At 46.9% G+C, this 26981-nt stretch overlaps 1 protein-coding gene across 2 annotated transcripts in view; it reads right to left on the bottom strand.

Moving 5' to 3' along the window:
* LOC140406316 (autophagy-related protein 2 homolog B-like) overlaps positions 1-26981 on the bottom strand; it is a 226651-nt gene that overhangs the window by 183998 nt on the left and 15672 nt on the right. Inside the window, exons 7-13 of one of the 2 annotated variants that reach the window (XM_072494440.1) lie at positions 18387-18483; positions 11586-11768; positions 9823-9974; positions 9545-9641; positions 8275-8536; positions 6747-6897; positions 1063-1155 (exon numbers count right to left, since the gene is read on the bottom strand). In XM_072494440.1, the coding sequence (XP_072350541.1) occupies positions 1063-1155; positions 6747-6897; positions 8275-8536; positions 9545-9641; positions 9823-9974; positions 11586-11768; positions 18387-18483 (1035 nt within the window). Of the gene's footprint in view, positions 1-1062; positions 1156-6746; positions 6898-8274; positions 8537-9544; positions 9642-9822; positions 9978-11585; positions 11769-18386; positions 18484-26981 lie in introns of both variants that reach the window. The other variant, XM_072494434.1, reaches the window with a different exon arrangement.

Raw genomic sequence — 26981 nt, forward strand, 5'->3', positions numbered from 1 at the left:
CCATTTACAGGATAATTCATACGTGGTACGAATTGTACTGTAAATGGCAGAACCCTTAAGAACATTACCATACAGAGGCATCTGGGCGTGAAGGTCCACAGTCCCTTAAAAGTGGCAACACAGGTGGCCAAGGTGATTAAGAAGGCATATGGCATGCTTGCCTTCATCAGCTGGAGCATAGAGTACAGGAGTGGGGAAATCATGTTGCAGCTACAGAAAACCTTGGTTAAGCCGCATTTGGAGTATTGCATGCAGTTCTGGTCACTACATTATCAGAAGGATGTGGAAGCTTTGGAGAGAGCGCAAAGAAGGTTTACCAGGATGTTGCCTGGTCTCGAGGGTGTTGACTATGAGGAGAGGTTGAATAAACTAGGATTGCTTTCACTAGAAAGACGGAGGCTGAGGGGAGGCCTGATAGAGGTCGACAAAATTATGAGAGGCATAGATAGAGTGGATAGTCAGAGGCTTTTTCCAAGGAAGGAAGTGTCAATTACAAGGGGGCACAGGTTCAAGGTGAGAGGGGGAAAGTTTAAGGGGGATATACAGGGCATAGGCTAGACCACATCGGGGGTACTGTGTGCACGTTTTGATCTCCTGACTTAAGAAAGGACATAATTGCCCCTTAATTGACAAAAATGAATTGGGTATTCTAAATTTATTTTGAAAAAAGAGGCTTCTGGATGGGTACATGAATAGGGAGGAAATAGAGGGATACAGACCGAGTAAGGGCAGAAGGTTTTATTTAAGGTTAGGGCATCATGATCGGCACAGGCTTGGAGGGCTGAAGGGCCTGTTCCTGTGCTGTACTTTTCTTTGTTGTCTTCGGAAGATGGGTCAAAAGTAGCGAGAAAGCATTGTGCTGCACTGCTAAATAAAACAATTCAAGTGGAACATTTGACTCTTAGATGTCAGCAAGTCCATGGGTATTATATAGTCCTCTTATTTCAAAGTTGCTTCGATCATATTATTGGATAATTCACATGTTTTTCTGGTACAAAAAACCCAACGTTGAATTCTGAATACGCCTTCAACTAAACCTGTTGGGGCTTGACAATTATATACCTGGACTCCTCTTCTGCCAAGGTGTTTATACAGAAGGTGCACTGAAGGTTCAGGATGCGCTCCAGGCTCAGTCACCGATTGAAACGTGATCAGCTGCCAAAACAAAAAAAAGAAAGTGGAGAAGGAAAGAGTTTCAGCCAGCACATTTTAAGAAGAGCACTTTAATTTCTGGTTGCAGTGTAACCTTAAAACCTTTCACCTCTGGAACATGGGTTCAAATTCAGCCCAAACTCACCCATCAAAAGTGTGGCAGAAAGAGGTTGGTGAAATAGGTTTGCGTAACCTCACAGAGGGTCCTCATAGGCACATGGTATAAACCTAACTGTAGCACGCACTATCACAATGGGACCAGAGAAATAGCTGGCTCAGCAAGTGGAATAAACAGGAGGACAGCAGAAAAGTGGCTCTCTTGTGATTGTGGTGCGGAGGCACATTAATTAAAGAGCAGAGGAAACTTGCATGCCTCTCTTACCCTGGCCTAGAACTAACTATTGCTGATACAGAGAGCCCAAAACAGATGACTCCATTTTCCAGGAACAACCAACCAGCTCTTTCACACTGACAATGCTTTCAAACTGCTCATCCAACAGAGTGCTGGGTAAGCCACAGTACCTTCCAGCTAAACACAAGGAATAATGAGAAAGCATTGTTGGTCCCAGCCTTCAACTTGAGCACATGGTGGCATCAAAGAGCCCGACCAAAACTGATTCCAATCAGTGGAGAGATTTCCCACTGATTCCTATTGACTTCAACCTAGCACAAAGGAAGATGGTCATGATTGTTGGAGGTCAGTCATCTCATACCTAGGTCATCCCTGCAGGAGTCCTAAGCCCAACAACCTTCAGTTGTTTCAACAGCATTCCCTCCATCATGGGGTCAGAAGTGGAGACTTTCAGTGATGATTGCACAATGTTCAGCACCAATTCTCAGATACTGAAGCAGTCTGTATCCATATGCAACAAGACTTGGACCACATTCAAGCTTGGGGTCATAGGTGGCAAGTAACATTCACACCATGCAAGTGCCAGGCGATGACCATTCCTGCAGCGAGTAACTCACCTCCTGATTTCTAAAAGCCTGTCAACAATCTACAAGGCACACGTCAGGAGTGTGATGGGATACTCTCCACTTGCCAGGATGAGTCCAGCACGAACAACACTCAAGTTTACACCATCCAGGACAAAGAGGCCTGATTGACTGGCACCCCACGCACCATCTCAAACATTCACTCCCTCCACCACCGATGCACAGTGGCAGCACTGCATTCGTCTACAAGATTCACTGCAGCAACTCACCACGTGGAGGCCCAACCGGGCCTACTTCAAGATCCGACCCCAGGAGCGCCCGGGGAGGGAACAGACCATGGGACCCAGCCCAACCTGCCTCAGGAAGCCCCTGCCCACGACTCAGGACCCCCGAAATGGCGAGGACCCGAACGCGTTGCAAGGTATTCCCGTGCCCGCAGAAGGCCGGGACCCATCCGGATCACAAACATGCCCGCCTAGCAACCCCTGTACCTCAACCAGCGCCCGGGACACGGCCAGACCCGACCCCGGATACATAACCAGCGCCCTGGTCCCCGCCAGACGCAACCACCTACATTCCACAAGGGCTAGCAGCAGCCGCCGACCGAGGAAGCGAGGGAAACGCGGCGGTCTGCAGGTTAGATTGAAGCAACACGGTTTCAAGACCCCTCTCCCCAGCATACTCCTGGCAAACGTCCAAGCGATCGAAAACAAGCTGGATGAACTTAATGCCAGACTTCCTCTCAGAGGGAAGTAAGAGACTGCTGTGTGCTCTGTTTCACAGAGACATGGCTCACCCCCACCTCACCGGACTGTGCCATACAACCTGAAGGCTTCTCAATTCACCAGGCGGACCGCACGGCATCATCAGGCAAAGCGAAGGGTGGAGGGGTTTGCCTCCTCATCAACTCCTCCTGGTGCTTGGATGTGGCAACCCTGGCGACCTACTGCTCCCCAGACCTGGAATACCTGGCCGTGAAGTGCCGCCCATATTATCTTCCACGTGAGTTCACTTCAGCCATTATCACGGCAGTCTACATCCCATCCCAGGCAGAAGTGAGGAAGGCGCTGGACGAACTGTTCACAGTTATAAACAACTACGAAACAGAACACCCGGAGGCCTTGTTCATCGTGGCCGGAGACTTCAACAAGGCCAACCTCAAGAGTGTACTGCCAAAATTCCACCAGCACATCTCCTGTCCCACCAGGGGCGACAACACTCTTGGACCACTGCTACTCAAAAATCAAGGGCGCCTACCGTTCCATCCCCCGACCACACTTTGGGAAATCAGACCATAAGACGGTGCTCCTTCTCCTGGCATACAAGCAGAAACTCAAGCGGGAGACTCCAGCTAAGAAGGTTGTGCAGTGCTGGTCCGAGGAGACAGAAGAGCTCTTACGTGATTGCTTATAGACAGAGGACTGGTCCATATTTAAGAACTCAGCGACCAACTTAAATGAGTATGCCACCACTGTCAAAGACTTCATCAGCAAATGTGTGGACGACTGCGTGCCAAAGAAAGCAGTACGTACGTTCCCCAACCGGAAACCATGGCTCAATTGTGAGATTGACTCCCTACTGAAGGACAGATCTGAGGCGTTCAAGGCAGACGACCCTGACCTATACAAGAAATCCAGGTACAACCTCCGCAAAGCCATCCGAGATGTAAGAGAGAATATCAAACCAAGCTAGAGTCACAGACAGACTCTCGGCGGTTGTGGCGAGGACTAAACAACATAACAGGCTATAAAGCGAAGCCGAGCAGTATTTCCGACAGCAGCGCACCCCTCCCCGATGAACTCAATGCATTCTATGCTCGGTTCGAGCAGGTAACCAACAATCCGCTGTCGAGTGCCCCAGCAGCCCATAATTCACCCATACTCACCATCACAGCTTCCGAAGTCAGATCGGCCTTCCTGAAAGTGAACCCTCGGAAGGCGACAGGCCCGGATGGGATCCCTGGTCGTGCACTGAGCCTGCGCGGACCAGCTGGCAGAGATATTCGCGGACATCTTTAACCTGTCCCTACTCCACTCAGAGGTCCCCACCTGCTTCAAGAAGACCACCATCAGACCGGTACCAAAGAAGAACCAGGCAACGTGCCTCAATGACTACCGTCCGATGGCCCTGATGTCAGTCGTAATGAAGTGCTTCGAGAGGTTGATCATGAAGCGCATCACCTCCATACTCCCAGAACGCTTTGATCCATTGCAATTCGCATACCGTTGCAACCGGTCCACATCAGACGCCATTTCCCTGGCCCGACACTCATTCCTAGAGCATCTCGAAAACAAGGACTCCTACATCAGACTCCTATTTATTGACTACAGCTCCGCCTTCAACACCATAATCCCAGCCAAGCTCATATCAAACCACCAAAACCTAGGACTTGGCTCCCCACTCTGCAACTGGATCCTCGATTTTCTGACCAACAGACCACAATCAGTAAGAATGAACAACAACACTTCCTCCACAATAGTCCTCAATACCAGGGCCCCGCAAGGCTGCATACTTAGCCCCCTACTCTACTCCCTGTACACACACGACTGCGTGGCAAAATCTGTTCCAACTCCATCTACAAGTTTGCTGACGATACGGCCATAGTGGGCCGGATCTCGAATAACAACGAGTCAGAATACAGAAGGGAGATAGAGAACCTAGTGGAGTGGTGTAGCGACAACAATCTCTCCCTCAATGTCAGCAAAACTAAAGAACTGGTCATTGACTTCAGGAAGCAAAGTACTGTACACACCCCTGTCAGCATCAATGGGGCCGATGGTTAGCAGTTTCAAATTCCTAGGGGTGCACATCTCCACAAATCTGTCCTGGTCCACCCACGTCGACGCTACCACCAAGAAAGCACAACAGCGCCTATACGTCCTCAGGAAACTAAGGGAATTCGGCATGTTCACATTAACCCTTACCAACTTTTACAGATGCACCATAGAAAGCATCCTATCGGGCTGCATCACAGCCTGGTATGGCAACTGCTCGGCCCAGGACCGCAAGAAACTTCAGAGAGTCGTGAACACCGCCCAGTCCATCACACAAACCCGCCTCCCATCCATTGACTCCATCTACACCTCCCGCTGCCTGGGGAAAGCGGGCAGCATAATCAAAGATCCCTCCCACCCGGCTTACTCACTCTTCCAACTTCTTCCATCGGGCAGGAGATACAGAAGTCTGAAAACAGACTCAAAAACAGCTTCTTCCCCACTGTTACCAGACTCCTAAATGACCCTCTTATGGACAGACAACATTAACACTACACCCTGTATGCTTCATCCGATGCCAGTGCTTATGTAGTTACATTGTATATGTTGTGTTGCCCTATTATGTATTTCTTTTCTCTTCATGTACTGAATGACCTGTTTGAGCTGCTTGCAGTAAAATACTTTTCACTGTACCTCGGTACACGTGACAATAAACAAATCCAATCCAAGGCTCCTTCGACAGCATCTTCCAGAACCCGCGGCCTCCATCAGCTAGAAAAACCAGGGCAGCAGACACCTGGGAATGCCGTCACCTGAAGTTCCCCTCCAACTCACTCACCATCTTGACTTGGATGTCGTTGGGTCAAAATCCTGGAACTCCCTAATAGCACTGTGGGTGTACCTACACCATGTGGACTGCAGCGGTTCAAGGCGGCAGCTCACTATCATCTTCTCAAGGGTAATTAGAGATTGGCAATGAATGCTGACCTAGACAGTGATTCCACATCCCATGGAGTTGTTAAAGTAAACACATTTTCTACATGAAATTAGAGGTTGAAGAGGACTGATATAGCTTGTGTCCTAAGAGTGTCCGACTGAGTACAAGGGTCTGTGACTGCACAGCAATGGGTAATGTTGCGAAAGGAACAAACCTACCACACACAAGCAGTGTTTCTTTTAAAATGGGTGCATGTGTGGATGCATGTCAAAAAGGGACCACGCAGTGCAATAAGCTGGTCCCACAGAGCAAACAGGAGTTAAAAGGAACATTGGCCATTGTCATGTGAGAGTACCTTTAAGAAATGGGTGTTTATAAATGGGTGTGTATATAAATATCTGTAGTGAGAGTACCTTTAAGAAATGGGTGTTTATTACTGCAGTGATGCCAGAGAGTGGGTGGAGCCGGGCTGTCTGTCAGCTTTTTACTTTTGTTTTAGCTGTTTGCTGCAGGGTATGTTTTAGCTTCGTTTTCAGAGCTGGATAGCTGCAGTCACAGCCAGAAGGTGTACGAGTCTCTCTCTCTGTAATCTAAAGAATGTAAATCGATCCTTTGGTGATTTAAAACTAATAACTGTGCTCAGTAGTGACTTTAACCTGATGTGCTTCTGTTTAAAGGTTTTTTTAAAAAAGTCTTATGGATGTTAAAAGGAAAGCGTAAAGGATTACTTAGTGTTGTATTCTTTGGGGGTTGTATTTGAATTAATGGTTGCTCAGATGTTCACTGTATGTTTTAAAAAGGTTAACTTGAGTTCATAGAATAAACATTGTTTTGCTTTAAAAAAATACTTTTCCATTTCTGCTGCACCACACCTGTAGAGTGGGCCGTGTGCTCCCCATACCACAATCTAGTAAAACTTGTGGGTCAGGTGAATTCCATGATACACTTTGGGGTTCTCTGAACCCTGGCCCATAACACCATCATTAATAGATTGTTATGATTCTGACCTCGGTATATTGGGACATCCCAGGCAACAAGTCCATCGGGAAGAGACATTCCAGCAGTTCCATCCAGTTAATCGAGACATCTGTGTTTAGGCTTCGAGAGCTTGTGCTTCGTAGCTGCTTATAGCTCAGCTGTATGCCAGTTGCAAAGAGCCTGTGGAATCAGTAACAGAGAAGTGAAATGGTGAAATATCCATCAGTGAAAGCTGGGATTATGGAATGCAACTTGCATTTATTTAATGCCTTTAATGTAATAAAATATCCCAAGGTAAACATAGAATCCTTACAGTGCAGAAAGAGACCATTAGGCCCATCGAATCTGCACCAACTTATCAAAAGAGCACTCTACCCAGGTCCACTCCCCCACCCACCCCACCCTATTCCTCTAACCCAGTAACCTAACCTGCACATCAAGGGGCAATTTAGCATGGCCAATCCACATAATCCGCATATCTTTGGACTGAGAGGGGAAACCGGAGCACCTGGAGGAAACGCACGCAGTCACGGAGAGAACGTACAAACCCCACACTGTCACCAGAGGCTGGAATGGAACCCGGGTCCCTGAGGCAGCAGTGCAAACCACTGTGCCACCCCAATCCACAGGAGCAGATATCAGACAAAAATCGAAACCGAAACACAGAAAATACTGCACGTGTCCAAAAGCTTGGTCAAAGAGGTTAGTGTAGACAGCTGAGGGCATGCCCACCAATAGTGAAGTAAAGAAAGTTGGGGATACGCATTGAGCCAGAATGAGAGGATCAAATCTATCTCAGGGGATGTGGGATGCAGACTGGGAGCCAGAGTGGGTCAGTGAATACAAAGTTGATGGGTGAAGGGGTGATGGGTGAAGGGGTCTTGTTTAGAATACAGGCAGCAGAGTTTTGAATAAGCTTAAGTTTATGAGGATGGAAGAGAAAAGAGGCCATCCAGCAGACTACTGGAATAGTCACGCCAGGAGATTAAAACGGTACGGATGAGGGCTCCACTAACTGACAAAGTTGAGTTAATTGATTTTCACCACCACTTCATTAACTCGAGGTCACTGTCTGAGTGGTGAAGAAGATGGTGATCCCAAAATAACTAGAGCACCTCTGTATCACCATTAGGTGCAGCAGAAAAGACACTCAGCCACCTTGGCTTGAAACACCCTCAACCCGTTCATACCCTGGGCACAATCATTTACATATGTAGGACAGGCTGCCAATGCCCATGGCTTCCACTCAGCTATTACCACCCAAGATGAAGCATCACATCACCACTCTGCTTGGAAAACCCATCCAGAATATTGCACCTCGTTTCAAACCCCTCATTTGGTTGTGGTATATCCAGGGCCTGGAGATAGTCAGAGGATGGTCACTACAATTATAGCAAGTCTTTGGATTACTGGTTATCAGGCAAGGCTTGGGAAGCTGGGGCCTATTTGTCACTGGAAAAATGTAGACTGTGGACCGGATTAGTGACTCATCAGAATTGACAATTTTCCAGGGGTATGCCAGACCGGGTGTAGAAAACTCCGCAATGTTGCATTTACCTGAGATGATCATGGGGACAGGCTACATCAAACCTGTGTCGGAGGGCGTGGAAATCCGCTGCCTGGAACTGAGATAGATCGAAGGTCTTGAACTGCTCAAAGAAATGGGACGCCATCCTGGTCAGGGGATCGATGTGTAACGGGCTCTCAGGTGGCGGCAATGGGTCAATGTGCAGCACTGACAGAGAAAGACTGCCAATCTTCAGCTGAATAACAACCTGGGGTCTGGATTCATCAACAGGATGCGATTTGGAATGCAGACCTGAAAGAGAAGCATGGGAAACTTTACAGGACATTACTGAAACAACTAATACTCTGAAAAACACACAAGATAAAAGTTCACTGCCGGGTGGGCAATCTCCCTCTCCTGATTGACTTCAATACGCCATCTTTTCTTGCCTGATTCATCCATGCTACAATCACTGCCTCAATTATCTTTCCTCTTCTGTCCATCCTAAACTCAATCCCCCTCAACTCCTGGCCTTGCTCCCTGCACACTCACTTGTCACAACCAAAACCCATCACGCTTGCTCTTTCTCAAGGCTTCTCAAACTGTGGAGTTCCTCAACTCGAAGTCCAACCATCAGTCTCCCTGATTTATCAGGGTATGTGGGGCTGGCAGGGGAAGGTGGGGTGCGGAGCTGCTCCAAGGCCCGTGCTGTTTTCAGACTTGAATTCACTCCCTACACTCTTCATTTTCAACATCTCATTCTCTCTATACTTCTTCCCAGATCTCTCCAATGCTAGCCACTGGAACACACATACCGGCCACCCATGGACAAAACTCTCTCTCTGTTTGTGTGTCGGGGGAAAAAGACTTGGTGTTCATTCAACACAGGGAAAGCCATCGCTGCAAACTCAAGGCCATCTTGCACAATGTTACAGCCATGGACTCACATGTATTATCCACTTCAATGTCTTTCACTAGTAATTTATTCAACAACCTTTTGGCAGAGAAACGTCAGCTGAGCTCCCACTGTGAAAACTCTCAAGCCCTGGTAACAGATAATACCTTGCTGAGATTTACAAACCAAACAAATTAAGCCACCAATTTTAAGTGGAGTGTGTGGCGCTGGATAATCTCACTTCACTGCAATGCTCAACAAGGACTGTCAGGTTTGGCTCATCAACAGCGACACCTGCTTTGTTGAGCAGCACTTTCAATATTCTCATTCCAACAATTCTTTATTTCCTCAAGGCTGACTCAGCACCCCTTCTTCTAATGAACTGAATAACACAGCTGCATGTAACAGCGCATTCTGAAACTTACTGCTTGGTCGGTAAGATCTCTGTACTATCGGCGACTCCCTTTTCACTCGGCCCCCTTGTCCAGAGTGATCCAGGTAATCATCCCATGATGTGGAAAACTAAAGTGGAAAAATTCAGTTTGTATGTTAGTTTTGTATCATGCACAGAATAAAAAATAGTTGCCCTCCAGATACTGAAAGGCTACATTTGATTACATAAAAAAAAAAACCAAATCAATTGCTGGGGTTCATTATGTGAATAAAATTACGCACACGTTAACATCCATTCTCCCTTACTTACCCCTGTAGCACTTTGTGGAGAGCTGCCAGCTGTGTTGGCATGTGTGCTGCTCAATGATAATTCCATATCAATAGGTGGTTCTCCGAGGGGCGGAAGAGTTCCCACACTGTTTGACATTTCCATGTCCGCCATTGAGAAGAAGACATCATCTTCTGCTGTGAGAAATTAAAATAATCACTCAGAAATAAACACTCACTTAATTTGTCAAGAGCTTTATTTGGCAGAGGATTGGTGTAAGCGATAAAATGTTCACCCTCAGGATTCTTTATTCAAATAGCCAATTTCAGCTGAGCCCAGTGAGTTGAGTTCTGGTTTCAAGCCCCCGTTGTGGGGAAGCCTGCTGGGACTCACTGTCTCAACATTTATTCAATCAAAAGGTGGCGCACTGGTTAGCACTGCTGCCTCACGACACTGAGGACCCAGGTTCGATCCCGGCCCCGAGTCACTATTCGTGTGGAATCTGCACATTCTCCCCGCTTCTGCGTGGGTCTCACCCCCACAACTCAAAGCTGTGTGGGTTAGGTGGATTGGCCACCCAAGTGGAAAAAATAATTGGGTACCTGTGTAAATTTATAATTAACAATTATTCAAGCAAGTCATTGAGGGACACTTGCACTCATTAAACCTCACCTGGAATAGAAGAATGAACATTCTCTCTTCTTTCCTCCTCCTCCCCCTCAACATTTATCTTACAGCCCATGTTATTGTAAGTAACTCCATGTAATCAACGACTGAAGAATTAATTTGTTTAACCACATTATCAATTTCCCTTACATCCACGGAGTTCTGGTTTTAATTCCCTTACTCTTTCCCTGTATTCTAGTTTGTCGATTATGCCAAGCTAGGTGGATAGAACATGGGAGTCTGTAAAGTGACATAGATTAAGTCAGTGGGCAAGAAAGTGGCAGATATAGTATAATGTGGAGAATTAGGAGAATATTCGCTTTGGAAGAAAAATAGAATACATTTTTGAAATGGTAAGTAACTATTAAATGTAGGTGGTCAGAAGAATTGGGCTGTCTGTGTACACAAAACACAAAGTTAAAATGCAGGCACAGCAAGCAATTAAGGTGGTAAATGGTCTGTTTACCTATATTGCAAGGGAGATGGGGTACCGTGCAATGAAGTCTTGCTGCAATTATAAAGGAATTTAGTGTTACTACAATACTGGTTTCTGCACCTAAGGGAGGATTTACTTTCCATTGAGGGAATGCAATGAAGGTTCAGTAGGTTAATTGCTGCGATGAGGGGGTTTTCCTACAAGGAGAGATCAAGTAGAACGGAGTTTAGAAAATCGGAAGTCATGTCACTGAAACATACAAGATTCTCAGAAGGTTAGATGCCGAGAGGCTGTTTGCTCTGACTGGAATACTGAACATCCACACTCATCAGTTCTCAGGATACGGTGGCAGCCATTTAAGAACGAGGGGAGGAGAAATTTCTTCACTCAGAAGACTTTGTAAATTCTCCAACCCAGAGGGCTGTGAATGCTCAGTCGTTGAGTATATTGAAGGCTGTGTAGTTAGACTTTTGGACTCTAAAGGAACCAAGGAACGTGGGGATCAGGTGGGAAATTGAATTTGAAGTCAAAGAGCAGTCATGAACTTACTGAATCATGAGGTAGGCTTGAAGAGCCACATGACCTACCCTCTCCTAACTGTTATGCTCTGATGATGTTGCATTTGAGATGCCAGTATGAAGTTGCATTTTTGAAAGTTAATCATGTTTTGGTTGGAGATTGTGTGTTTGAGAGTGTACCATACCACGGCTTGAAGTTGTCCGAACTGTTTCGGTCTCATAATAGCTCTGTTCTGCCGAAATGCCGGGGGAAAGCTTTTCCTTCTGCAGGTATCGGTCGAGCTCCATTTGAATCAGATACTGATCCTCCTGCTGCATCGGTCGATTCCTCCGGCTCTTTGATGAACCGGTTGTTGCCTCTGCACATCCTGAGAAGGCCAAAGACAAGCTGAATAATTGTTCCATTTACAACAGAACACTGACATCAACTAATCAAATATAAAATAATTGCTTGCATTTAGACAGCACCTGTTTGTGAATGGTCAGTCAGTCTGCTTCTGGTACACAACCCTGCAAACCTGAGAGATCTCGGTGTCCTCCAATTTTTTTTATTTTAAAATATATTTTATTGAAGTTTTTCAAACAAAGATTTTCCCTTTTTACAATTTAATAAAGGAATATACATTAAACGTTATTTAAATAACATATTAAACAAGGTGTCCTCCAATTCTGGCCACTTGTCCATGCCTTATTGTAATCGGCCCAGTATGGACCACCCTGCCTCCAGCTTTGGGATTTCCTCTCTTCAATTTCCCATCTCCCTCTCTTCCTTTCAGTTGCTCGTTAAAGCCAACATCTTCAACCAACCAATCAGTTATCCTAATGTCGTTGTATATGGCTCAATGTCAAATTTTGACTGATAATATTCCTGTGAAGCTCCTCTGGGTAAACGACACAGTATAGAAATGCAAGTTGTTTCCTTTTGGTTGTGGGAGGAATGTTGGCCAGAGCAGCAGGAGCACTCAATGCTCTTTGTGAAGATTGACACGGCTCTCGAATGGCCAGCTGAACAGATAAATGCAACCGTGGATTATTTGAAAGACGGCATCTACAACAATGCAAAACTCTCTTCCGTGCTGCACTGGACGGTAAGCCCAGATTATATAGACTTAGGTTTTGGTGTCGGTTTCAACAACATTACGGTCAAGAGGTAAGAGTGTAGCCAGTTGAACTAACCTGGCTATAGAACTATAAAAGCTTACACACAGCAGGCCATTTCAGCACTCGTAACTGTCCTGGTTCTTTGCAAAAGCAATCCCGTTGTCCTGTCGTCACTCCTCTTCCTGCAGTCCTCTCACTTTCTCCGAAACATTGACCCATATTTTCTTAAAGTCACAAATGGCATTCTACGTGACTGTAACAAAGGTAAACTATCCCTCCTCACCCTTCTCCACCCGTCTGCAGCCTTTGATATAATTGACCACAACATTTCTCCTCCAACACCTCCCTACTGTTGTCTAGTTGGCGAGACTGCAACTTGTCTCGCTTCATTCTTATCAATCTAATCATAGCTTGAGGATCACCCACAATGGTTCCTCTTCCCACTCCGGAACCACTACTCCCAAGGATTTATCCTTGGCTCCCTCCTATTCACATCTGCATTCTGCACCGCGGTGCCATCAACTGAAAATACAGTTATCACATATCCACTGACAACACCCAGCTTTACCGTGGCATCACCCTTCTCAAACACAACAAGTGTATAAATTGTCCCGAATGCTTATCCAACAACCTGTATTGGGGGAGGAGTTTCTGAACCTATTGTTTTTGGTCCCTGTTACAAACTGCATTCCCTCGCTACTGACTCCATCTCTCTCCCTGGCAACTGAGAGGGGCTAATCTGGACTGTTTGCATCTTTGGTGTCATTTCTGACCCTAGTACGAAGTCTTACAACACCAGGTTAAAGTCCAACAGGTTTGTTTCGATGTCACTAGCTTTCGGAGCGCTGCTCCTTCCTCAGGTGAATGAAGAGGTGGCATCTCCACATCATTTCTGACCCTGTAAGCTTCTGACCACTCATCAGTATCATCAGTAAGATCAGCTATTTCCACTGCAGCAAAATCACCCGACTCCATCCTAGACTAGCTCATCGGTTGATAAAACTCTCATCTGTGCCTTTGTTAGAACTAAACTTGCCAACTCCAGTGTGCTGGTCAACTTCCCACATCCTGCCCTCCATAAACCGGAGATCATACTCCATAGAGGAGTATGGCACCGAAAAGGCCCTTTGGCCTTCAGCAAATTCCAACCTTCCATCATCCTCGGGGTAAAAAGATTTATCCTCTAAATCTCCTGCACCTTAACATAAATCTATGCCTCTAGGTCATTGATCCCTCCACCAAGGGAAAAGTTTCTCCCTGTCTACTCTATCTATGCCCCTCATAATTTTATACATCTCAATCCTGTCCCCCTCAGTCTCCTCTGCTCCACGGAAAACAACCCCAGTCTATCCAATCTCTCCACAGCTAAAACCCTCAAGCCGGGCAACATCCTGGTCAATCTCCTTTGCACCCTTTCCAGTGCTATCACATCCCTCCTATAATGTGGATTCCAGAACTGCACACAATACTCTCGCTGTAGCTTAAACAATGTTTTATACAGTTCCAGCACAACCTCTTTGCTCTTAAACTCTATTCCTCGGCTAATAAAGGCAAATTTAGATCGTTTGGAGACTTGGGCGGAGAGATGGCAGATGGGGTTTAATCTGGACAAATGTGAGGTAATGCATTTTGGAAGGTCTAATGCAGGTAGGGAATATACAGTGAATGGTAGAACCCTCAAGAGTATTGACAGTCAGAGAGATCTAGGTGTACAGGTCCACAGGCCACTGAAAGGGGCAACACAGGTGGAGAAGGTAGTCAAAAAGGCATACGGCATACTTGCCTTCATTGGCCGGGGCATTGAGTACAAAAATTAGCAAATCATGTTGCAGCTGTTATTTTTTTTAATACAAATTTAGAGTACCCAATTCATTTTTTTCAATTAAGGGGCAATTTAGCATGGCCAATCCACCTAACCAGCACATCTTTTGGGTTGTGGGGGTGAAACCCACGCAAACACGGGGAGAATGTGCAAACTCCACACGGACAGTGACCCAGAGCCGGGATTGAACCTGGGACCTCAGCGCCGTGAGGCATCATTGCTAACCCACTGTGCCACCGTGCTGCCCTTAAAGAACCTTAGTTAGGCTACACTTGGAGTATAGTGTTCAATTATGGTCGCCACACTACCAGAAGGATGTGGAGGCTTTAGAGAGGGTGCAGAAGAGATTTACCAGGATGTTGCCTGGTATGGAGGGCATTAGCTATGAGGAGAGGTTGAATAAACTCGGTTTGTTCTCACTGGAACAAAGGAGGTTGAGGGGCGACTTGATAGAGGTCTACAAAATTATGAGGGGCATAGACAGAGTGGATAGTCAGAGGCTTTTTCCCAGGGTAGAGGGGTCAATCACTAGGGGGCATAGGTTTAAGGTGCGAGTGGCAAGGTTTAGAGGAGATGTACGAGGCAAGTTTTTTTTTTTAAACACAGAGGGTAGTGAGTGCCTGTAACTCGTTGCCGGAGGAGGTGGTGGAAGCAGGGACGAGAGTGATGTTTAAGGGGCGTCTTGACAAATACTTGAATAGGATGGGAATAGAGGGATACGGACCCCGGAAATGTAGAAGATTTTAGTTTAGACGGGCAGCATGGTCGGCGCAGGCTTGGAGGACCGAAGGTCCTTTCCTGTGCTGTACTTTTCTTTGTTCTTCTTTGTTCTATACCACTGTATCCACCTGCTCTGCTCCCTTAGGGGACCAGTGTATCTGAACACCAGGGTCCCTCTGACCCTCGGTGCTTCCCAGGGTCCTGCCGTTTATCCTGTATTCCGTTGCCTTGTTTGTCCTGCCCAAGTGCATCACCTCACACTTATCCGGATTGAATTCCATTTGTCACTGATCAGCCCATCGGACCAGCCCGTCTTTCCTCCTGTAATTGAAGGTTATCCTCCTCATTATTACGGCCTCACCAATTTTCGTATCATCTGTGAACTTACTGATCAACCCTCTTACATTCATATCTAAATCATTTATATAAACCACAAACATCAAGGGCCCCAACACTGATCCCTGCAGGACCCCACTGGCTTCCAGTCAAAAAAAATCCACTCTCTTTCCTGCCACTCAGCCAATTCTAGATTCAATGTGCCAAATCTCCTTGGAACCCATGGGCTCTTACCTTCACTATCAGTCAAAGCAGGAGGTGGGACGGTGGGGTGCTGGATATTTATTTTCTTTGGTTATTTGCATTCCTGTTTGCTTGTTTTTTTTATTATTGTGTTTGATATATAAATGCCTCAATAAAAATATATATATTTTTAAAAAAAGGTTCTCCTGGTGCATTTTAAGAATTTTGCTCCCTCTAAACCTTTCACACTATGACTATCCAAGTTAATATTGGGGAAGTTAAAATTCCCCACTATCACTACCCTATTAGTTTTACGCTTATGAAATTTGCCTGCATATCTGCTCTTCTATTCCTCTCGGTCTGTTAGGGGGCCTACAGAACACTCCAGGAATGGGATTGTTCCTTTCTGGTTTTTAAGTTCTACCCCTACAGCTTCAATTGAAGGGCCTTCCTTTATTCTATTTTTTTAATATCAATTTAGAATACCCAATTATTTTTTTCCCCCAATTAATGGGAAATTTTAGTGTGGCCAATCCAGCCATGCATTCATCTGGAGTCACCTCCTATTTCTGTACTCACTAGCATGTGGCACCGGAAGTAATCCAGAGATTACTACTTTCTGGGTCCTGTTTTTTAAAAAATCTACTTCCGAGCTGCCCAAATTCTGCTTGCACGATCTCATCCCTTTTCCGCCTCTATCGTTGGTACCAATGTAATACACAATATTTGTCTGTTTGCCTTCCACCTTCATCTAAAACCCTGCCACTCGTAGTTATTTCGCACCAAGTCCTGTTTATACCTCGCTCCTGCGCTCGCTGGCCTACATGGGTTCCTGGTTAAGCAATGCCTCGATTTTACAATTCTCACCTTTGTTTTCAAATCTCACCCTCCCTCACGGTGATTTCCTCCAACCCTCCAAGAAATCCCCTCTCCTCGAACTCTGACCTCTTGAGCGTCCCTGTTTTTTTTTTTCTTGGTCCACCATCGGTGGCCATGCCTTCAGCTGCCTGGCCCTAAAGCTCTGGAATTTTCTCCCTAAACCCAGTCATCTCTCTTCCTTCTGTTCATTTTTTTCATTTCATTTCCTTCTTTCAAATGGTTCCTTAAAAATCAAAAGTAAACTACTGTGTTTGCTGGAAATCTGAAATAGAAATAGAAAATGCTGGAAATAATCTCTATTGTCACAAGTAGGCTTACATTAACACCTCAATGAAGTTACTGTGAAAAGCCCCTAGTCGCCACATTCCGGCGCCTTTTCGGGAGGGAGAATTCAGAATGTCCAATTCACCTAACAGCACGTCTTTCGGGACTTGTGAGAGGAAACCGGAGCACCCGGAGGAAACACACGCAGACACGGGGAGAACGTGCAGACTCCGCACAGACAGTGACCCAAGCCGGGAATCGAACCTGGGACCCTGGCGCTGTGAAGCAACAGTGCTAACCACTGTGCTACCGTGCCACCCTCAGCAGGTCTGGCGGCTGTGGAGAGAAAGACAGAGTCGATGACCTACGACAACGTTTTTTGGTCACCTGCCCTAATATTTCCTGAGACAACTTGGTGTCAAAGTTTGCTTCATAATACTCTTGTGTAGTTCCTTATTTAAAAAATAATTACATTAAAAGTGCCATATAAATATAGGTTGTTATTGTTGGAAGTTGCAATAAAAGATGTTTTTTGTCAAATCTATTTTCCATGACTCCCTCACCCTTTGATGTAATGGATTATGTTCCTAAATATATAAATCACAGCAGCTATACTGCCTTGAAGACAACAACAGCTTAAGAAGTAGGAGCAGGGGTGAGCCATTTGACACTCCCCCCCCCCCCCCCGAGACTGCTCTACCATTCAGCAAGGTTATGACTGACGTTTCATAACAACTCAACTTCCCAGCCTATTCTCATATCCCTTACTGCTCTTTGTGTCAAAAAAATCTATTGATTTCAGTTTTGGAATTCCCGCAGCTCTCTGGCTTAGGGAATTCCAAAGACGCGTATGGAATTCCAAAGACATCATTGGTGAGGATTGATTCCACTAGCTGTTTTACTACAGTTCCACATGTCAGAATTTCCAGCTCTTCTGTGAACCTTTCACCCACATCAGAAGCTGACTAATGACAGAATTCAGAAAGCAGCAATATCCAAGTTCACATAAGTTTCAAATGACACCTGTTGCAATCATCAGACAGCTGCAGGCTACCCAAAGCAAAGCACGTGTTACAACAGCCTTCGCTCAATCTACACCGGGCTCTCGAACCTGACTTCAAATACAGCAGCAAAGCCCAACTGACAAGATAGTTTCTCCAAACTGAATCAGAATAAAAGGTTACATACAACGTAATAATAATCCACAAGGCTACAAAGAGAGATCTTTGTGTGACTGGATTAACAATCCAGAGAATAAGAGCTTCAACCCCATCATAACCATTTTTGGAATTTGAATTAACTTTCAAATAAAAGAAGGTGGAAATAAAAGGTTTGTCTCAGTAAAAGTGACCATGAAGCCATCAGATTGTCGTAAAAAACCAACTAGTTTACAAAGTTACTTAACGGAAGGAAATGCGCTGCCCTTACTTGGTCTGGGCCTAAATATGGCCCCAGCCCTCACACCAATATGGTTGACTCTTAACAAGACTCACAGTTCATGGAAAGGTGGAAGGGCTCGCGCCTGGAGACGGGACGGGCGCTTGGAGATGGGCCGCGCGCTTGGAGACGCAGACTAAGCAGTTGAGCAGACTGCCTGAAAATGCTATTGTCATGCTCAATGCATCTAGAAAAGGTAAAAGCACATTTGAAATGCAAGTTAGGAAAAATTCCAAAGTCTGACCTGGCAGTAGAATGGTGCTAAGCATGTCTAGGAGGAGGTGGACTTGTCGCGGAGACAGGAAGAAGTTGACAGACTCGATCTGTCCCTCCACATCCAGCTGTGCAAGAGAAAATGTTCAATTATTGCTTTCCTACAGGTAACAATCAAATTTATCTTCATCTCCTCACTGTAAATTATACTCATTCTTCAGAGTTTTGTTTCCCTGGGGGGGGCTGCTGGCTCTTGTTGAGGTGCAGGTCTATAGGTGTCAAGGAGCTTTACGGTACATTGCTCAAATGGTTCATTTTCACAGGTGATCCTACACACTAAGTGCTGGCAGAAAATTTGACCATCAGTACCATATCAGATCTGTCCTAATAGAACATCTACAGAAAGCGGATCACCTCCTTAGCTCAGGAATGCTGAAGCCAGTAGGAGTTTTCCAAAGGTGGAGTCCTGGCCATTTGACTCAAGGTTATTCTCTTATGGGGAGATAACTGACTAGAGTCTATGATATTATGGGATGGCACATGACCTGACTATTAATAGGATTGAGAAGAGCAATTGATTTGGCAATAGTCTCCTACCTACATTTATCATGAGTAGTATGTTTTGCTGCCCCAGTGCTGCAGTTTTTCATCAAGATTATGGAGGTGAAGATTATGGAGGTGATGGATGGTATTGGGGTGATGCAGGTAGTAAAGGCCGTGGGCCCAGACGGGTACAAAGTAGAGTTTTCTAAAACATTTGGTGCGGAGCTGGGACCGCTTTTGGTGAGGACGTACAATGAGGCGAGGGAGAGGCGGTGGACCTCCCCATACATTGTTGCAGGCTTCCATCTCTCTGATCTAAAAGAAAGAGAAGGATCTGGAGCAGTGTGGGTCGTAACGCCCAACATTGCTGGTGAACGTTGATGCAAAGCTGTTGCTGAAAGTGCGAGCATCGCAAATTCAAGACTGTGTGCCGGGGGTGATGGGGGACGACCAGACGGAATTTGTGAAGGGAAGGCAGGTGCAGGCAAATATGCGGAACTATTTTGGTGATGGGCACGGAGGCAGCTTTGGATCGGGTGGAGTGGACGTATTTGTTGGAGGGGCTGGGGTGGATTGGGTCCGGCCGCTGTACAGGACGCCAGTGACAAGGGTTCAGACGAACCGGATGGAGTCGGGTACTTTGGGCTACATCGCAGGACGAGACAGTGGTGCCCGCTCTCCCCGCTGATTTTTGCTTTGGCGATAGATCTGTTAGCAATGGTGCTGAGGGCGTCAAGGCATTGGAAAGGGATTGAGCGGGAGTGCCGAGCATCGGGTTTCGCGACATGCGGATGATTTATTTTTTAAAATAAATTTAGAGTGCCCAATTCTTTTTTCTAATTAAGGGATATTTTAGCATAGCCAATCCACCTACCCGGCACATCTTTGGGTTGTGGGGGTTAGACCCACGCAGACACTGGGAGTATGTGCAAACTCCACACGGATAGTGATCCGGGGCCGGGATCAAATCCGTGTCCTCAGCGGCGTTAGGCAGCAGTGCTAACCACTGCACCACCGTGCCGCCCTGGAAGATTTTGTTTTTATATATCTTGGGACCAGTGGTCAGCATTGGGGGGATTATGGAGATTTTGGGGGGATTTGGCCGGTTTTCGGAGTACAAGTTGAACATGGGAAATAGCGAGATGTTCCCGATCAATGCCAAAGGACAAGAGAGATTAGGGGAGCTGCCGTTCAGGGCGGTGGGGGCGAGCTTTTGCTAACTAGGAATCCAGGTGGTGTGGAGCTGGGCCCAGCTACACAAATTGAACTTGGCTCGATTGGTGCAGGGAATGAAGACGGATTTATCAGGTGAGATGTGTTGTCGCTGGCTGGCAAGTGAAATTGACGTTGCTGCCCAGGTTTCTGTTCGTCTTCCAGAACCTCCCCAAGACCTTTTTCAGGAAGGTTAACGGGATCACTTTGGGGTTTGCATGGATGGGGAAGACCCCGCGGGTGGGTGTTCCTGGAGAGGGGGTGGAAGGGCTCGCGTTGCCGAATCTGAAATTACTATTGGGCGGCGAATATTGCGATGGTGAGGAAATGGGCTGTGGAGGAGAGGTTGGTTTGTGGGACAGATGTAGAGGAACGAGTTTGAGGGTTCTGTTGTTGGCACCTCTTCCGTTCTCGCCCATCAGATACTCTGTGAATCCGGTGGTGGTGTCAGCGTAGGTGTGGAGCCAGTGCAGGCAGCATTTTAGGTTGTAGCACATGTCGTTGTGGGCACCGATATGCGACAACCATAGGTTTGAGCCGGTGGGGCTGGATGCGAGATGGGGATAGAGTATTTTACGGACTTTTATAGGTGGCAAATTCACGGGGCTGGAGGAATTGCAGGAATTATGAATGGGAATGGCTTTAGGTACCTGCAGGTGAGAGATTTTGTGAGGAGAGGTGCTGTCCTTCCTGGGGCTGACGCTTCCGGTGTTGCAGGACAAGTTGTTATCGAAGGACGAAATAGGGGAGGGGATCAGATACAAACAAGGAATTGATGGCGAGGGAGGGAGCTCTGGTGGAGGAGATTAAGCGCAAGTGAGAGGAGGAGTTGGGTGGGGAGGTGTGAGCCGGACGTGGGTGGAGGTCCTGCAGAGGGGGAATGCGTGCTCGTTGTGGGTGAGGTTAAGCTTCATTCAGTTTAAAGTGGTGCATCGGACCCACATGGCAGTGTTGAGGATGAGCAGGTTCTTTACGGGGTGGGGGAAGAGAGAGAGAGATGGCAAATCTCATCCATTTGTTCTGGGTGTGTCCAAGACTGAGGGGCTCTGGCAGGGGTTCTCGGATGTGATGTCCGAGGTTTTAGGTTTGGGAGGTCATTCAGCCCATTGAGTTTGCACCAACTCTCCGAAAGAACACTCTACCTAGGCCCACTCTCCTGCCCTCCCCCTGGAACTCTGCCAATCCACCTAACCTGCACATCTTTGGACTGGGGGAGGATGAGGAGCTCCCAGGAGGAATCCCACGTAGGCACTGGGAGAACTTGCAAACTCCACAGTCACCCAAGGCCACAATCGAGCCCGGGTCCTTGGCGTTGTGACGCAGCAGTGCGAACCACTGCTACCGTGCCACACAAACACAATGGTGCCCAGCATGGGGTTCTCCTGCTCATCAAACGTGTGGAACATCAGCTTGTCATCACTAACACACCTCTTCGACCAAAATTACACGGTCAAGGTTTCCTGGAAAAATCCACGATCAAAGCACTGGCACAGGATCGACTTTGTCATCATCCAATCCAGAGACCAAAACGATGGCCTCATCACCAAAGCAATAACCAATGCATGAGAGTGCAGACATCACCGGCTCATCTGCTCCTCTACGTCCATCAAACTTCCACTGGAAGCAATGGAAGATGAAGAAACAGCTCCGAAAAAAAGATCAACATTGAGCAGCTTCAAGAGACAAGCATGCTAGTGAACTTGCAATGTCTTCCACAAAATCTATTCTGAGTGGAGGAAAACTAGAAAGAGCTGAAGACAGCCATCATCTCAAGCTGTGAAGGAACCATCGGCTACAAGGCCAGGAAACACCAAGACTGGTTCGACAAGAACCACCGCACCATCCAAGACCTCATCAACAAGAAGAGGAAAGCTCACCCCGTCTGTCAAAATGGCACAACCAGCATGGCAAAGCAGCATGGCAAAGAGAAGAGCCCATCAATCAACCATGGCGGAGGTACAAAGAAGAACTCTGGAAAGGAAGAACCAATGGTGGACTGAAAGAGCCAAGGAGTTGTAACTCCTCGCCGACAAGTACAACACCCGGGGCTTCACCAGTGCCACCAAGACAATATATAGACCCAACGTCCTTAGCCTCAAGCAGACCGTGGGAACTACCGAGGCGTGGCCATGCCCTCAATCGCCAGGAAGATCATCGCCCGAATCCTCGCTCGCCACCTTCTCCCCGTCACTGAATAAATCCTTAAATAACACCAAACTGCGGAACAGCAGACATGATTTTCACTGCTCGACAACTTCAAGAGAAATGCCAGGAGCAACATCAGCCACTCTACATGGCCTTCATCAGTCTGACCAAGGCTTCTGACTCAGTTAATTGGAAGTGCTAAGGGAGACCCTGTCAAAGACCAGCTGTGCTAACAAACTCATCAACATCCTCCAACTCCTCCATGACAAGCTATCGGCAACAGTCCTCACCAACAGAAATAAGATATAAACCTTTGAGTTCAAGGTGGGAGTCAAGCACGGATGGGTCATTGCCTCCACTTTTCCCCATCTTCAGCACCACTATTTTTCACCTCGTCAAGAACAAGCTTCCCCATGGAGTGGACATTGTCTACAGGATGGACTGAAGACTTTTCAATCTCAACAAGTTGAAATCCAAGAAGAAAATGACACTGACATCGCTCGTGGAACTTCAGGATGTGGATGACATCACCAACAGAATCTCCAAGCCATGCTCGACGAATTCGCGGAAGCATGCCAAAGAGTCAATCTCAGCCTCAACCTCAAGAAGACTCAAGTCCTTTATCAACCCGCCCCAGGGCAAGATCCGGTTCCTCTCTCCATCAAGATCAACGGAGAAACTCTTCCAAACGTGGGACATTGCCCATACCTGGGAAGCCACCTCTCCTCTGAGGCTGACATTGATGCAGGGATCCAGCATCATATACAATCCGCAAGCGCCTCCTTTGGATGCCGAAGGACGAGAGTCTTTGACGACTGCAACATCCGTGCTGACACCAAGATGGTTGTGTACAATGCGGTGGTCCTCCCAACTCTTCTATACAGCTCAGAAAAGTGGACTGTGTATTGACGCCACCTCAAGGCCTTGGCGAGGTACCATCAACGCTGCCCGAGATGGATTCTCCGCATCACCTGGGAGGACAGACATACTAACATCAGCATCCTTGAAGGAACCAGCATCAAGGCCATGATAATCCAAAACCAACTCCACTGGGCCGTTGAACATTGGAGGCCACTTGACCTACTGGGTCTATACCAGCTCTCTGTAGAGCAATCCAATCAGTCCCATTTCCCTTAGGATGTCAGAGTCCCAACTGCCAAAGCAAATTCTCCTTGTGCAGCGCAAGGTAGACACCTGAACAAGAGGAGGACAAAGGAAGGGCTTCAAAGACACCCTGAAGGCTTAGCTCAAGAAATGCAACACAAACGTCGATGCCTGGGAGACCCTTGTTCAGCAGAGACCTACTTGGAGGAACCTCCTGATTTCTTAGAAAACACCCAATGGCAAGGAGAGGCCATGAAAAGGAACCTGAAAAAAGAATGCCAGCGATCTCGAGTCCAAGTACCGATCCCACCTCCAAGTGTGAGGACAGAAATGTGGCTCAACAATCGTGCTCATCAGCCACGCAAGAACCCACTGAACCCATGACCAGTAAACAGAGTCTCTTAGGTGGACAACCATTATCATTAGCAGATGATCACTAAAGAAGAGGTACCATGTTCTAAGCAAGTTAAGCTATCAATGCTGTGCTAAGTCTGGTGAGGCTACACCTGGAGTATTGTGGGCAGTTTCGGTGTCCTTACCTGATGAAGGATGTTCTTGCTGTGGAGGGAGTGCAGCAAAGGTTTACCAGGCTGATTCCTGGGATGACAGCACTGTCATACGAGGAGAGACTAAATCAGTCAGAGCGGAGATTTAAAAAGATCGCGGCCTAGTTTTGGGAGCCGTTCGGAGGAGGAGGAGCAGTCTCTGTCAGGGAGAGAACCTGAGAACATCTAAGACACTCAGAAGGTAAGAAGGTAGGTAAGTGATTTTTACTCATTTTTACTTTTATACCTTTTTCAAAGTGTGTGTGTCGGGGGGGAAACTGAAGTGACATCACAGAAAAGCTGTGACCCGAGTGGCTGGTTGGTAATCTACACTAAATTTAAAAAATTAAGCATTGGTAACTAATTAAACATAATTACTTAATTATAATTTAGAGGGGTATCTAAGCCAGAGATCGGAGAGTACTATATTTAGCCTTCACATTTATATTAGAAATCTCGTGCTAGGAAACAGATAGTTAACAGTAACTTTTTTTTAAAAAAATTTTTTTTTTTTAAATTTTAAACTTTTAATTTTAATTAATTGACGCAATGTCAGTTAGAGGGGTGCAGTGCTCTGACTGTGAGATGTGGCAGGTCCGGGAGGCTTCCAGCGTCCCGGATGGCTTCATCTGCTGAAAGTGCACCCAACTGGAGCTCCTCACAGACCGCATGGTTCGGTTGGAGCAGCAACTGGATGCACTTAGGAGTATGCAGGTGGCAGAAAGCGTCATAGATCGCAGTTATGTAAATGTGGTCACACCCAAGGTGCAGGCAGGGAAATGGGTGACCACCAGAAAGGGCAGGCAGTCAGTGCAGGAATCCCCTGTGGTTGTCCCCCTCTCGAACAGATATACCCCTTTGGATACTGTCGGGGGGGATAGCCTATCAGGGGAAAACAGCAGCAGCCAGAGCAGTGGCACCACGGCTGGCTCTGATGTTCAGAAGGGAGGTTCAAAGCACAGAAGAGCAATAGTAATAGGGACTCTATAGTCAGGGGCACAGATAGGCGCTTCTGTGGACGTGAAAGAGGCTCCAGGATGGTATGTTGCCTCCCTGGTGCCAGGGTCCAGGATGTCTCCGAACGGGTAGAGGGCATCCTGAAGGGGGAGGGCAAACAGGCAACGGTCGTTGTACATATTGGTACTAACGACATAGGCAGGAAGGGGCATGAGGTCCTGCAGCAGGAGTTCAGGGAGCTAGGCAGAAAGTTAAAAGACAGGACCTCTAGGGTTGTAATCCCGGGATTACTCCCTGTGCCACGTGCCAGTGAGGCTAGAAATAGGAAGATAAAGCAGCTAAACACGTGGCTAAACAGCTGGTGTAGGAGGGAGGGTTTCCGTTATCTGGACCACTGAGAGCTCTTCCGGGGCAGGTGTGACCTATATAAGAACGGGTTGCATCTAAGCTGGAGAGGCATATATATCCTGGGCGCGGGGTTTGCTAGTGACACATGAGAGGGTTTAAACTAGTATGGCAGGGGGGTGGGCACGGGAGCAATAGGTCAGAAGGTGAGAGCATTGAGGGAGAACTAGGGAATAGGGACAGTGGGGCTCTGAGGCAGAGCAGACAGGGAGAAGTTGCTGAACACAGCGGGTCTGGTGGCCTGAAGTGCATATGTTTTAATGCAAGAAGTATCACGGGTAAGGCAGATGAACTTAGAGCTTGGATTAGTACTTGGAACTATGATGTTGTTGCTATTACAGAGACCTGGTTGAGGGAAGGGCAGGATTGGCAGCTAAACATTCCAGGATTTGGATGTTTCAGGCGGGATAGAGTGGGATGTAAAAGGGGTGGCGGAGTTGCACTACTGGTTAGGGAGAATATCACAGCTGTACTGCAGGAGGACACCTCAGAGGGCAGTGAGGCTATATGGGTAGAGATCAGGAATAAGAAGGGTGCAGTCACAATGTTGGGGGTTTACTACAGGCCTCCCAACAGCCAGCGGGAGATAGAGGAGCAGATAGGTAGACAGATTTTGGAAAAGAGTAAAAACAACAGGGTTGTGGTGATGGGAGACTTCAACTTCCCCAATATTGACTGGGACTCACTTAGTGCCAGGGGCTTAGACGGGGCGGAGTTTGTAAGGAGCATCCAGGAGGGCTTCTTAAAACAATATGTAGACAGTCCAACTAGGGAAGGGGCGGTACTGGACCTGGTATTGGGGAATGAGCCCGGCCAGGTGGTAGACGTTTCAGTAGGGGAGCATTTTGGGAACAGTGACCACAATTCAGTAAGTTTTAAAGTGCTGGTGGACAAGGATAAGAGTGGTCCTAGGATGAATGTGCTAAATTGGGGGAAGGCCAATTATAACAATATTAGGCGGGAACTGAAGAACAGAGATTGGGGGCGGATGATTGAAGGCAAATCAACATCTGACATGTGGGAGGCTTTCAAGTGTCAGTTGAAAGGAATTCAGGACCGGCATGTTCCTGTGAGGAAGAAGGATAAATACGGCAATTTTCGGGAACCTTGGATAACGAGAGATATTGTAGGCCTCGTCAAAAAGAAAAAGGAGGCATTTGTCAGGGCTAAAAGACTGGGAACAGACAAAGCCTGTGTGGAATATAAGGAAAGTAGGAAGGAACTTAAGCAAGGAGTCAGGAGGGCTAGAAGGGGTCACGAAAAGTCATTGGCAAATAGGGTTAAGGAAAATCCCAAGGCTTTTTACACGTACATAAAAAGCAAGAGGGTAGCCAGGGAAAGGGTTGGCCCACTGAAGGATAGGCAAGGGAATCTATGTGTGGAGCCAGAGGAAATGGGCGAGGTACTAAATGAATACTTTGCATCAGTATTCACCAAAGAGAAGAAATTGGTAGATGTTGAGTCTGGAGAAGGGTGTGTAGATAGCCTGGGTCACATTGAGATCCAAAAAGACGAGGTGTTGGGTGTCTTAAAAAATATTAAGGTAGATAAGTCCCCAGGGCCTGATGGGATCTACCCCAGAATACTGAAGGAGGCTGGAGAGGAAATTGCTGAGGCCTTGACAGAAATCTTTGGATCCTCACTGTCTTCAGGTGATGTCCCGGAGGACTGGAGAATAGCCAATGTTGTTCCTCTGTTTAAGAAGGGTAGCAAGG

The sequence above is a fragment of the Scyliorhinus torazame genome, chromosome 2 (assembly GCF_047496885.1).
Source record: "Scyliorhinus torazame isolate Kashiwa2021f chromosome 2, sScyTor2.1, whole genome shotgun sequence".
Lineage (NCBI taxonomy): Eukaryota > Metazoa > Chordata > Chondrichthyes > Carcharhiniformes > Scyliorhinidae > Scyliorhinus > Scyliorhinus torazame.